Below are 14342 nucleotides of genomic sequence, written 5' to 3' on the forward strand. Positions count from 1 at the left end.
TATCTGGATGCTAGTTTGGATATCCAGTATAGACTAGTGCCAATCCAATTCAACATGCGTATAGCTTCAAGCAGAAAGCGTTATGGACATCTAAAAGACAAGACTTGTCCTTGCGTTGTTCAAATTTCTCCAAATTCCGCCTGAGGCGTGCACATCGCGGAGAAGGCTCGCAGCAGTTCAAGGTCCAGCCGTCCTAAGGACCAGGGATGATTGGTTGACGTACCGTGACTAACTCGAAAGGGTGTGGTCCTGCAAAGGGTCGTTGCTATGAAACACGGATACATACATTTAAATATTGTCGAACTTCATTATCACCAGCAAACGAAGAATAGATCTTAGGCGGAGCGGCATGCAAAAGACGTCCCCGATGCCGCTACAATCAACGGACCGGCAAGGACGCAGTAGGTCTCGGACATATGATTCATTCCGGTGATGAATGCATGTATAGATGAAAAACAAACTAACAGGTCAATTGGTAATTATTAATTAGTTATCCACGAAAACCAGTAACTATGGCGGCTGATTTGGTACACTTTTCGCGTAGCGTTGTCGATATCGACAACGCAATCTATATCGTTATCGCATTTTCGTCTTGTCGCTAGCAAAGCACGGCAAACGGCGCATTTTTGTGCGGCGCGTTATCAAGATGTCGCCCTGTCGCTCGGCTTATATGTATACAAATAGCCAATCCTTCGATTTTAGCCGAGCGACAATGTTACATCCCGACAACACGCCGCACGACAATGCGCCATTTGTCGTGCATCGTTAGCGACAAGACGACACATTGCCATAGATGTAATAAGCATTGATCAGATTATGTTTTTGACTAAATATAGATTTGGCACTTCAAAGATACACACATAAGAAAAACAACAAAATTTTGGAAACAAAGTGATCCCTCGGAAGCATTAATCACAACAAAATAACATAAGAATTGCAGACTCGGTTTGATTGAGTCTGTACATGAGGGATAATGAATAAAGACACGACATATTGAAGGTTTTTTTTTTATTCCATCTGTTTGACAGTTCATGTATTCAATTGACGCCAGAATTAGCCTACTATTTCTTGAAAGCTGAAAGTAAAATATCAAAATAAGTGTGATATATAATACAGGTTTATTTTAAACTGGTTAACCTGCTAGCAACAGTATAATTTCCCATGCGACCAGTGCAGACCAAGATCAGCCGGCACATGGTGTACATTGCACATGTTTTGAAAAAAAATCCATTAAAATGAACAATTTCATCTAGATTTATGGATGGAGAAGTCCAATTAAGATGTTAAGCTTCGTTTGCAAGGGTTAAAGTTGACCACCGTAATGCATTACCTTCACTTTGAAGAGTATTCAAATAGGCTAAAATCACTGTCAACTGCATTGAAACTGAGGGGCGTGGGTTCAAACCCCAAACGGGGCAACTTTTTTCTTTCTTTTTAACATTATTTATGTATCTCTCAGATCCCTTTCGGAAAGAAAATTGTTTGATTTTAAATATATTATTATTGTAGGCAATTATTTGCTAAATAATGCCAAATTTAATTGCAAATATGATTCCAGGTATTTTCAAAGTTTAATAAAATAAAATTTACACGGTGAAAGTATTTAATATTTTGAAAAAATCAACAAATATACATTAAGAAAATTAGACACATTTTGAAAACAGCCTCTCATTGTTGTAAATTTTAGAGATTTTATAAATAAGGCTTTTTACATTGGTCAATTCAATGCTTAAAGTGGATGGGGTAGGGTAACATTTTTATACATTTTAAAAACGTTACACTCGTGTAACTTGTTAGCTGAAAGTAATTATTTGTTTCTTAACATTGATCAATAGAAAAACATTTTTTATAATGATGACGTTATGAATTATATAGTGTTTCCTCATTTCTGAAAAAGAGCCCTTCATATAGCAAAGTCTTAGTTCAGAAAAATGTCCATAACTCATAAACCACACGGTAAATTTTGTTTAAAATTTGCCTTCAGGTGACCTTTAATAACATTACTGTACTATGTTGTCAATTTTACAGTTCTTTTTAGTGTCCTAATAGGGGTGGCATGGCCTACCTTAAACAATGCCACTCAAATCATGTATCCAAAACCTTCTTAAAAAAGGTATGAAATGTCATTACTATTTATTATCAGAAAGTGGTTAGGTTTGTTGAGTTTAGGTATGAATCTCTTAGTATTTACCCATGTAACTTATATTTACATTGGTTTCTACCGTTCCCGCACTTATATTATAAGCCATTCTATTTTCAGTTACAGGTTCTATACAGGCTCCCATGGAAAGTACAGTGATCCGAATTGGCAGGTGCTTGTAATTGCAAGACGTGGTTTCTCCAGACCTCCCCAAAAAAGTTGGCCGTAAGTACCAATCAAACGACTCACTGATAACAACCAAATCAATAAAAACTGATGATGACTAAATTTATCGTTTCTTTTTTCAACTAATCAACTTATTATTATTATTATTATTATTATTATTATTGTGTGAAATAAAAGTAACTAAACAAAATAGCGAATAAGTTAAGCTTATTGAGTTGACATTAGATTTCTTTCTTCAAATAGATTTCTAAACTTATTTTTAAAGCTGCATGCCTCAAGATTTATACTAATTTTCATGGATTTAAAAAATGTACGTGAACAAAGAAAGTAATGAACACATTGCAAAAGGCAATTCAGTCTACATAAATTTACCAAATGAAGGTAAAATATGACTGCTTTAGTCACCAAGATAATTGTATTTGTGCAGTCATTCATTGCATATAACATGTAAATTATTTCTTGAAGTAAGAATATTTTTACTTTTCTTAAACTTTTAGTACATTTTTCTCAGTTATTTTGCAGTTGCAGCTTTAACTCACCCATCAGGTATTTCGCATATGTAAGGCACAGTAGGATCGCTACAATGCCAATCGTTCCAGAGGCCGTTGTCGTGAATCCCGTTCAATGTACCACAATTTTCATTTTGATGACCATTATCGGGCTCACCCGGATGCCAGTAAGAAAATTCAGTTTCTGAAATGGGATTTTTAGTCTCCATCCATACCCAGACACCTTCTTCTTGTATATCACTTAGTGCTATCCAGTAATTTTCTATGAATATTTTGAAAAATTAAACAATGCAGTAGTCTAAATAAATTCGGCGCAAAATGTTTGACTCATTTTACAGACTTTTTTCCTACTGTCAAACAGTTAGAAAAAGACATATTCCGAATGAAAAATATCTCAATCGTTTTATTAGCGGACTAACAGAAAAGCATACGATAGCCGAAAAATTGTCGCTATCCTCATGACTGATATATGTGACTTATTTTACTTGTTACGTAATCAAAAGACACTCTTATATTGATGTTATCAACATGTGTACATTGTCTTGCGATCGGTAGACAACATTGTGGCAGTATACATAAAACGTCCATCTTTACCTCAATACCTTTACCTCAATACTTTGATTTAACCCACCATCTTTAATGAAATGCCAACGCTGTCGACATACTCTATTTGATAGATCCTGGTCAACGTAAAGAAAGTTCTATACATTGCTACTGCTACAGAACAAAAATTGTCTTAAGATAGTTTAGAAAATAATGTTAATAACCGTTTTTGTCTTTTAGGCAAATTAATCTTTTATAATGTATTAAAAACGTATAATAATTGATGTTGTTTTTTGTTTTTGTTCGTTTTCCCTTCATGATTTGCTGAGGTGTAGATACTTACTGTTAAACCGCGTTGCCATTGATATAAGGAAAGCGTTTTCTGCAGCTGATTCAATCTCTACTAGTTTACCACCTAAAATGTGACACATTGTCTGAAACGGACAATACAATAACTTTATTAAAGAACATTCTTATCTTACTTTTTACTTTTCCCCTTTTTCAAAATGCATTTGAAATTATGATAATTGACCGCCGCCACGAGAAAAGGGCACTCGGGCATATATGACGTAACGTCAAAAACTTCGGGAAAAGGAGAGCGGCTAAAGACAGCGATTTTTTCGTCGCCATACTAGTTTCGGTGCGCGAGATTTATAAAGTATTGGCTGTATATGAATTGTTTGAGGAAATGGACGAATTTGAGGTAAAAAACAAACATTATATTATATTTATTTTTAAAAAATTTGGTGTCTAGTCGTTGTGTTACTGTCATATTTATTGACTTTTAAACACGCCTGCTGTTCGCTATCGTTTGCAGCTTTAATCCCGGTCTACGAATTATTCACAGCAAAACTGTACATTAATTTTAAATGATGTCACACTTTGCAATTTCTGTCAGTTTATTTCATATTGAATTTTATTAGCGCTGTATTGATTTTTTTCTTTTGACAGCAGTGTTTACATAAATGCTAAGCGACGTGATTCTCTCCCCTGTTTGCTATTTTTAGCAAAAATTATTTTATATAATAAATATTGATGGCATATGATAATATTTTCCGTGGCTCAGTGGATACAGCGTTTGCGTTGCGTGCACGTCGATCGTGGTTCGATACCTCGTTCAGTCTTATTTTTTTTTTTACATTTAATCTTTAAATGTTATTTCAAATACTTTTTTCGATTATTTTAGGAATTAAATGGATTATTTGAATCATTTGGAGTACCTGCCGAGCAGAGTCCAACATCAACAGAGGTTGTTATTCCTGAAGATCTGAGCCAGGAGTTTGAAGTCAGTGACAGTGACACAGAACAGTCTGACACAGAACAGGTAGTGAATGAAAGGATTGAAGAAGTGATTAGAAATTATGACACTGTAAATACCAGGGAATCAGACTCAAACAGAGACACTGATGACGAATCATGCAACAGAGCCAGTAATGTTTGTACATGTAAAGTGGATTGCCTTCTCCAGTTTGACAAAACTAGTGTTGACAGTCACATACTTTCTATGAGAGAGATTGACAGAAATGAAGCAGAGATGTTCATTACTGGGAGTGTACATCAAATTGCTACTGACGAAACTCTTAAAGGGAAACGCCGGAAACGGACTCGTTTTAGATACACTTTTCATGGTAAACCTATCTGTAAGAAGGCATTCATGTATGTAAATGATATCGGATCAAAAGCTCTCCGAAACCTACTTGATCACTTTACTTCCAATGGCGCAATACCACGTACCCACGGTAACAGTGGAAGAAAACCACACCATGCCCTCGGTTACAATGAGATACGGTTTTGTGTAGACTGGATTTTATGGTATGCAGATATCAATGGTTTACCTATGCCAGCAGCACCCAGGGGCCGTGACGGGGAAGCCCCTATTCTTCTCCCGTCGAACCTTACAAAAGCTTCTCTACACAGTCAATATTGTCAGGCATGTGAGGAGACAGATGTACGGAAGCTCGGAGTGTCATCATTCAAAAATGTATGGAAAAATTGCATTCCACACATAAAGATAATGTCACCAAAAGATGACGTGTGTCATAAGTGTGAGCAGTTGCGACATAGTGTTATGGATGCTGTGACGGAGCAAGCAAAACTTGATGCAGCAAATTGTCTCCGGGAGCATGTGCAGGTATTCTATATTGCTAATTGTTATCTTGTATTTTCAAAGTAGCTTTTTATTTTCCCTTTGTTACATCTCATGTAAGTAATACCGTAGGCATAAAAATCATAGATATTTTATATACATGTACATCTTGGACAAACCACAATATATGTTTTACTTTAATGTTTTAGGATGCTCAAACAGAACGACAGGCGTACATGACAGCGGTTATTCAAGCGAGAGAAGAGATGGTAGGTTACACCCGACCGACAATACCCGTTGCACCAATTTCCACAGAGTTCAGTAAGGTATGCATATGACAGTTATGGTATAAGCTACAGGTTATATGACCATATATAAACGGTTGTTGTATATATAACCGAGCCGTAAGGCAATTGCAAATTACCGTTTATATTCATTAAGAATTTTATTACGAATTTATAATAATGCAATCTTTCTTTATTATTAGAAGTAAAATGAAATAAATATATAAATCGATTGCAGCAGTGCAGATTATATTAACGTCACGATTATCCGTTGAAAAAATGACGTTATAAACGTGCAATATTATAATTATTAGTGCAAATAACATATTGAGAGTGCAATAGAAGGCTCCTGTCTTTATATTTGATAATTAAAAAAATGGATTTAACATACAAAACTGCATGGTTTTTAAATTAACAATTTACAAAGGCAATTTGGAAAATGCATATGTGATTCATATTGGTAAACTTAGATTAGTCAGAATATTAGTAAATAAAGTCATCATTAGAATAGTCAACATACATGTATAATATAAAAAAATGCTTAGTATTTTATTGATTAATATTTTGGTCAATTTATCAGGTTCATATCACTTTTGACTACAGTCAGAGTGTGACAATCCCTCATCACAGTCGACAGATGGGACCCATGTACTTTGTAACAGGCAGGAAAATAAATATGTTCGGTATCCGCATTGACTCTACAAGTGAGCAGTTCAACTACTTAATAGATGAAGATCAGTCTATAGGTATGTTAACTATTAACCAAATTTACTTAGAAACGTATATCATGACAGAATAGGATATGTGATCGGATGTGGGTAATAGTGGGTTATTTTATGCACGTACAGGCATATTGTCGTCCTCCCGAAATATAATTATGATCCTTGCATTAATGAGTTTTACACTACGCTATATTATTGCCATTTTTATAATTTTATAAATTGATATAAAACTGTATTTCATATAAATTATTGTCACCTTACAGGTTAAGATGGAACTGGGACACATGGACCGAATTCAGTATTAAGCATGCTCCATCATTGTTTACAGAATTACGGATTTGGCGAGAAAGGACTTTATCTACATGCAGATAATTGCGGAGGTAAATCTTGTTTTTACATTAACTTATGAATAAAAATATTCAACATATTCATTGATTAATAATACTAAAAACAAGTAATACAAAGTTATTTCCGTTCCTTTTTCTTGTTAACAGGTCAAAATAAGAATAGATACACACTGGCGTATCTTTGTTGGAGAGTAAACAGAGGGTTACATGAACCCATTCAATTGAATATGGCTATTCCCGGGCATACAAAGTAAGTACCTCGATATATTTATATATAGCATCGTTGCGGCGTATTTGTCAGCGTTGGTTATGTTACTAAAGTAATAAAAATCCTTATGTTTCGTCACAAAATTAAATAAAATCCTCATATTTTATTCAGATATAAGTGAACACATAGTTAAGTAACAGCTTACTCAATACCGGTAATATGTGACGAAGTGGATTTTACTACTACAGTGTTTTTATGGTTATGTGATAACTAATTTGTTTGTACTGTCATTCTTTAATTCTTGTACTTTATTTTTTATCTAAGGTGTCTTGTCGATGGTGGCTTCGGGCGAATTAAAAAGCTATTCAAGAGGTCTGATTGGGAGAGTCTGAGTCAATTTGCAGACATTGTGGATAAATCGGCAAGGAACAATTTCCCTGTTTTATATCGAAATGAAAACAATGATCAAACATGGAAATGGTAATTAATTTTCTACAGAGTTTAAACAGATTTTCGATAACTAGTTAATAATATAATGTAGGCTTAAACATTATAACAAGCATGTATAATAATGATGATCACTATCATAGCCACGCCGATCGCTAGCAATACACATACATAGTAGCAACAAACAAAAACGTTACTTATTTTAAATGCAACAGAAGAAAAGAATTGCAATACCTAAAATCTTTTTTCACAAAGATGGTATATTTTTCAATAAGAATATACGTTATATACATTATTAACTGCATTTAATAAAATAACATTATTTCAACACAGGTATGACTGGAAGTCGTATTTGACGCGATATTTCCTTCAAGTGAAAGGCATACAGAAATATCACTGCTTCAGATTTTCTGCTGCAGACAAGTCAGCTGTGTTTGTAAAGAAAAGAACAGAGAGCGAGGAGATTAGAGTTCCGCTGATAAGACGTAATACTGAAGTTCTAACAACAACCTTTCCCGAGGTCATACAGCCCGCAGGATTAAGTCGTACACGGCGCGAATATTTATACTGTAATGTTAGAAAATATGTGCGTCCTGCATACCAAGATGCCACGTGCCCGGCATACACTGAAGAGTGATTCACGCTGCATGCGTACAGACTGACTGATGAATTTTGTTATTGTTTTCAAGTTCAATTGTTACAATTTTTTATAATTAAAGTTTTGCTGGTTATGACAGCAGGGGCCAAGTCTTATAATTATAAAATGTAATTGTTTTACATGTATAAGTCAAGAATACGATAATTTTGAAAATAGTGTTATAAAATAGTTTTTAAATTATATTTTAATATCTTACTTTTATATATTTTAAGATTATTCTTGTAAGTGCAAAATTAAACTTTTGAAATACTTGACTTCATTTGTTATCTGCTAAACTACATTTGACGTCGTCATAATTATTATGACGTTACGTAAATCTGTCGTTGACGTTGCATTAATGTCCTCTTTTAAACCTCTATATCTCAAAAAGTATTTGCAATATCAATGTGAAATAAAGTGCATCGTGCACAATAATGCATGTCCTAAAATATTAGCCATAAAACTAAAAATCGATAAAAAATGCCCGAGTGCCCTTTTTCTCGTGGCGGCGGTCTTATTATACTATTGCTTAAAAAAAATTAAATTCATCCAATTTTGACATTCGTCATAAATCAAAACCATGTTTAGTGTAATAGCATACCGTAATCGGAACACCCCGACGGTAATTTGTAATAATCCCGGAGTTATAGTACTACCATATGTGACTACAGATATAAACAAAACAGAGAGTGTAATCTTTGTATAATGAGTAACGAATGCATTTATTGACATCCAAAGGAAAAGAAAGTAGTATTTGTAAAATTGTGAATGAAAAATGTGTTTAGCTTAACCGTGTATGTTTTTAGTTATGACCGTTCTCAGGGTTCTGTGTATGATCTTTATCCGAAAACTGACGGAAAGTGCCGAAAAGTTGCGATTGAGCATACCATAGCGTTTGGCCAATCCTCCTGGTCATGACTAAAGTGATAACAGGATTTATCATGCCGCATCCAACCGTTTGGACTAGTAGATGCATCTAGTAAATAATGAATATAATTATCCTTCTATATATTGAGTTCATACCTCACAAGTCTACTTGGCATGAAAATATACAGAACTTTTGAGGTAAGAGGTGTATTTGTTTAAATATATTTATTCAACAAAACATTTAACTACTAGTGAACAATATTTACAAAATAAATTTTGGGATTGGACAGAAAGCTATAAAGCTCTCCCTTTTATAACAGTTAACATACAGTTCATGTCATTACCATGTACAATGGTTACTTGAAATTATTATAATAATAATAATTATTTCAAGACGTTTTCATAATAATCAAGTATTTTAGAATGTAACATATGTAAGAGAAAACAGTAATAAAGAAAAAATAGAGCAAAATGAATGAACAATGAAGCAAACTGCAGAAGATGATAAAGCTTAGAATGCGCCAAAAGAAGCACACTAATATCTTATTTGATTGCTTTTAAGTTGTATATAAGCTAGATATACACTGAATATTTAAGGAAAAGATAAAAGAGAAAGGAAAGAAAAAAATGGATGAACAATGATGAAGCAATATCGAGGAACTAGTTAAGATGCATAATCTAATATCTGTTCAATATGTTAAATATGTTGACATTTCTGATTTTAAGATTGATAAATTAGAATCATAAGGTAAGAATGATATTGAAAGAAGGATTACACAATGGGGAATAGTCCTTACTATTTCAGGTCACAGATAAGTATATTTAGGACATTCTACGCATTTTCTCTCGCATTAAGAAGAGTCGATAATGTTATTTCCAAATAAATCGGCAGAAAGTGAACTGTAGTCTGAAAAAAAAGTCATTTGCGCCCACGCAAAGGACATTGGCAGGTACACTTGGCATATCAATATTTAGCAGTCGCTTAAATGATGTTAACGTTGTAGCAGTTTGTGTTGGAAGTGGTAGAGAGTTTAAATCGTTAATAACATAAGGTAAGAATGCTTTAAAGTAAAATTCTGTATTGGTACGAATATTTTGTGTGCCGTCCACGTTCCGGAGAGGGCAACGATGCTCACTGCTAACCGAAGGAGGGACACGATCAGAAAGATAATGTGGTGTAAGATTGTTTTTCATGTTAAAGAAAAGAATAAGGGTTCCCAGTCAGCTTAATTTTAGTTAATCAATAGATACGAGTTTTGTTGTTCCAGTTATCATTCTAGCTGCTTCATTTGTTCGAGCTCCTTTTTATCACTTTATGTACAGTACTCATCTTCATATTCTAGAATCGGTCTTATGAAAAATTGGTAAATGACCTTTAATGATTTCCTGTCGAGTTTGAATTTTGATTTTTATAACATTTATTCTACCCCAAGCTCAAGTTTTTTTGTGATGTGGACGCTTGGGTCATGAGCAAAAAGTATTACCCAATTTTTGGGAAATCATGTACGATTGTTTGTTGCCTTCCCCAAAAGAGAGAGGATGGATATGCTTATTTTGTTTTGTTATATCAATAGGATTCTGTTTTTTGGATTAAATTTACCAACCTTTTCAGAAAAGTAAGTTTTCTTTTCAGATATGTGATACGGAAGTTGAAACGTGGGGGATTTTCGACTAAAATGAATAGGTTAGTATCGTCGGTAAAGTCGATCGACATTGGCTTTTAAACTTTTACATTGTACCATTGATGTCGATAACAATATGTTAATAAAAACCAGAAAGCAAGGGAAAAAATTGCCCCTTGCGGCACATCAGGGGTAATAAATTTTGGAGAATACTCAACCTGGTAAAACAACCCCTTGTTTTTCTGTCCGATAAGAAAAAAACCAAGAGGAAAGACGCCCAGATATAACGACGCAATTTAATTGAGAAGACCCTTATGCCATTTTTTTGGTCTAACCATATTGAATTTTCAATTCAAATGAGATGGGTTTATGTATTTTGCATGAATTTATCGATTTGCGCGAGATTTTGAAAGCTATAACATCTTAAAACGTGTTTTGTTTTTCATTATAAATTGAACACTTGTTTATTCCCCGGCACTGTTTGTAATAAAAAAAAATAAAACAGACTTACGTAAGCGCCAGGATAAAGAACATAAAATCAACAAGAAATAAAAGTTCCACATATCTGAAGCGGTAGTTATTGTACATTGAACATAATCTACTTTGTTCTTATCAATTTCTTAATTTTGTCATTGTGTCCCATATATATATTTCCGTGACAACGACAGCGATAAAGTATTACATGAGTGAACAATTTACAACAATTCCACAAAAAAAGACAAAAGTCTGGATAAAGTGTGATCTCTGGGATGCATAAATATCAACAAAATTACATGAAAGTTAACTGGGTTTGATTGAGTCTGTACATGAGGGATATTGAAACCGCACTTTATACAAGTTAATATTGTCACAATATGTATGCTTTAAACAAGACATGCATAAAGGAATAACAAGTATTCTTAAAAACTGGGGTTTCTCTCACTTTCGTTGATGTATTCGGAAAAAAAGATATGTTAAGTTTTTATATGAATTTATATTTTTCACATACCTATAACAATTCATAGTCCTTTGTTCTTATGTTTTAATAGTTGCAGTAAACTCTCTTATCGTTAAAGCTAGTTAAGATGCATGGAAAACCACGCTGTTATTTCATATATGTATTTGAAGAGTATATATATATCAATGTTCAAACTTTAACGGCATGCTCGTAGGCACTTAATTCTAAGCCTGTCGGCGGCAACAAATTCTGTTCGTGCGATCAGTGCAGACCCAGATTAGCCGGGAGACCCGTGTCATCTGAACGTATCTGCACTGTTTACTTTTCTGTCAGTGCTTTGTTTTAGCTCGACTATTCGAAAAATAAGAAAATCTATCCTAGAACCCCGAGCGTCGGCGTCGGCGCAACCATTTATATTAAAGTTTGCTTACCATTAACATCTGGCTTTGAAACTTTTCACAATTGTTCACCATCCTGACCCCAACCTGTAGAAAAGAAGAGGTAACACCACTAGTATCAAGAATTTTGACAGAATTATACCCCTTTTTCAACTTAGAATTTATGTTAAAGTTTGTGTACTACAGCAAGTATTTTCGAATTCCATTGACCTCTGGCTTTAAATTGTGTACACTTGTTCAACCTGTACACAGAAGGAGGTAACTCTATCAAGCATTTGAACAATATTCTGCCTCTTTTTTTGGTCAATATGTCATCTGCCAATGAATATCACATCATGTATTCAATGGCTGACTGGTCAATAATAACTGGATATTGTGAATTTAATAAAATTCTTTTGTCAATATCCAAGACACTCATAACCATGTCATGTACATTATTTGTATATTTTTATAAATTATTTATTTCTGCTTATTAATTCTTACATTATCAAAGCTCTTGTTTAACTATCAAGCACGGAAAATAATCCAGCACGATGTCCTACTGACAGCTCTTGTTTGAGGTTATCGCTAATAGTTTAGCTAAGGGTTAATAGAATTAGAGATATTAACAAGGCAATGGCTTGAGTTGTTGGCGAACGAGTTGAACAGAGACTTTTGTTTTCCGTTATTGTTTTAAAAGACAAGTCACTTGTTATATATCACTCACACACTAACGCATGCGCAACGCACGCACGTGCGCGCGCGCACACACACACACACGCACGCACCAACGCACGCACACACACACACACACACACACGCACGCACACACACATGCTCGCATTCGAGCGCACTCTCTCACATACGCACACGTGCACACACACGCGCGCAGGCACGCATGCATTCACACTTGCTCACACACAATCTCTTGCTGATCCTAACAATCCGCCCTTTGACAAATTCTTGAAATACAAACGTATTTTATTAGAGATGAAAACATCCAATTTATAATGTAAGTGGTATTAGTAATAAGGAAGATGAAAAAATATGCAATAATAGTAAAGACATTGTGATCTGTTAAGAAAGTCCTATCACTTGCACTTTAAACAAAGTGTTCTTGGAAACTGGGCAAAGTTAACCCTTTTAGTTCAAGGGAGCTCTTCAGAAAGTATATATGACGACCATTTTTCGTCTTAATATGAATCAGTCCATATACTTCCCCCGTAAAAGTGTACTGCAAGTTATGTAAATATACGGTAAGATTAACCGGTTCTACAAACAGTTCAGTTTAAAAGCAAGATTTTATATGTCCGGTGATTATACTTTGAAAGAATTGAAAATAATCAAATAATTATCATTATGCAGAGATGTTTCTGCCATCAACAACAAAAACAACAAAGGCACGACATAATCACATGAGTTTTTTTTATTTCACTTGTTTGACAGCACATTCATCCAGTTGACGCCACATTTAGCCTACTATTCTTGGTACGCTGAAAGTAAAATTACATCATAGTTACTGTGGTAAATAAGACAGATTTATTTTAACAGTTTATTAGGCTCTAGTTCATTATCTTAACGTTTGTCCTGCTAGCAACAGTCAATTTTCCCCTGCTAAAATCAGTCTGCTCATGGTGTACATCGCACATATTTTGAAGATAGGCAAGTCCAATACAAGTAAAATGGTTTCCTGCGGGTAACATTTTTAAAGATATAAAGATCTTTCATTTAACTATTTTCAACATTGTTTGGGGGAGGGGGGGGGAATAAACGTTTGTTGACAATAATAAGGTCTTTGGAGACTTGTGACCGTTGAAGACCGGAGACCGGAGAAAGTCGAAAATAAAACAATTATTTCTTTTTAAGAAAATGATTAAATACCATTGTATGAATAATTCCATGTAAAAAAGGGAAAACACACACGTGTACGCAGAAAATATCACTATTTATTATGGCAGCTGCCACTAAGAATGTTTTAATTTTGTAGATTTTCACTGTTAACAATTTATTGTTTGTAAAATTTGAGATACACATGTAGATATTAAAGAAACATTGATAATTTTCAAATACATCATGCCAGTTTTTTCACCTTAAATGGTTAAATTAGAAATATCCCGTAATAGTTTTATGTTCTTAATTAGGTGTGATTGGGACTAATTCCCTAGAGGTAAATCCGTAACCTACCGGGCAAACGGTATTTAGCTAGGTTTTCGAAAAGGTCAATTATCCAATCATGTACGGTTTACAGATCACATGCTCCTCCATGTACCGAAAACAGGTCACGTGCTCCTCCATGCCTCAAAAATTAAACGCGTACCAATACCCTGCGGGCCGAAGCCCGCAGGGAATAAGATATTTAGCGTGATTACGTCACATCAGGTAAAGGAATTAACTCTTCCTCGACGTTTATGGCTTAAATGAAAGGATCTC

General features: G+C 34.4%; 1 protein-coding gene and 1 pseudogene across 1 annotated transcript; one reads left to right on the forward strand and one right to left on the reverse strand.

Annotated features, from left to right (window-relative positions):
• Positions 1–991: 991 nt before the first annotated feature.
• LOC132731084 (perlucin-like protein) lies at positions 992–11303 on the reverse strand. The gene is made up of 5 exons (XM_060717195.1): positions 11110–11303; positions 8997–9085; positions 3722–3812; positions 2866–3097; positions 992–1075 (listed from the first exon to the last, which is right to left on the reverse strand). Exons 1-5 carry the CDS (start codon positions 11159–11161, stop codon positions 1054–1056), a joined length of 486 nt encoding a protein of 161 aa, XP_060573178.1. The 5' UTR covers positions 11162–11303; the 3' UTR covers positions 992–1053.
• LOC132731079 (uncharacterized) lies at positions 3912–8544 on the forward strand (annotated as a pseudogene).
• Positions 11304–14342: the final 3039 nt, after the last annotated feature.

The sequence above is a fragment of the Ruditapes philippinarum genome, unplaced genomic scaffold, assembly GCF_026571515.1.
Source record: "Ruditapes philippinarum isolate M1 unplaced genomic scaffold, ASM2657151v2 ctg1060_1_1_1_1, whole genome shotgun sequence".
NCBI lineage: Eukaryota > Metazoa > Mollusca > Bivalvia > Venerida > Veneridae > Ruditapes > Ruditapes philippinarum.

Coding starts and splice junctions, on each gene's coding strand:
- LOC132731084 (XM_060717195.1), bottom strand. CDS start 11,161: ATGTGGAACTTTTATTTCTTGTTGATTTTATGTTCTTTATCCTGGCGC. Junction 9,086..11,109: donor TTCTTTATCCTGGCGCTTAC/GTAAGTCTGTTT, acceptor ATTATTTACTAG/ATGCATCTACTAGTCCAAAC. Junction 1,076..2,865: donor ATATGCGAAATACCTGATGG/GTGAGTTAAAGC, acceptor TTTTACTTTCAG/CTTTCAAGAAATAGTAGGCT.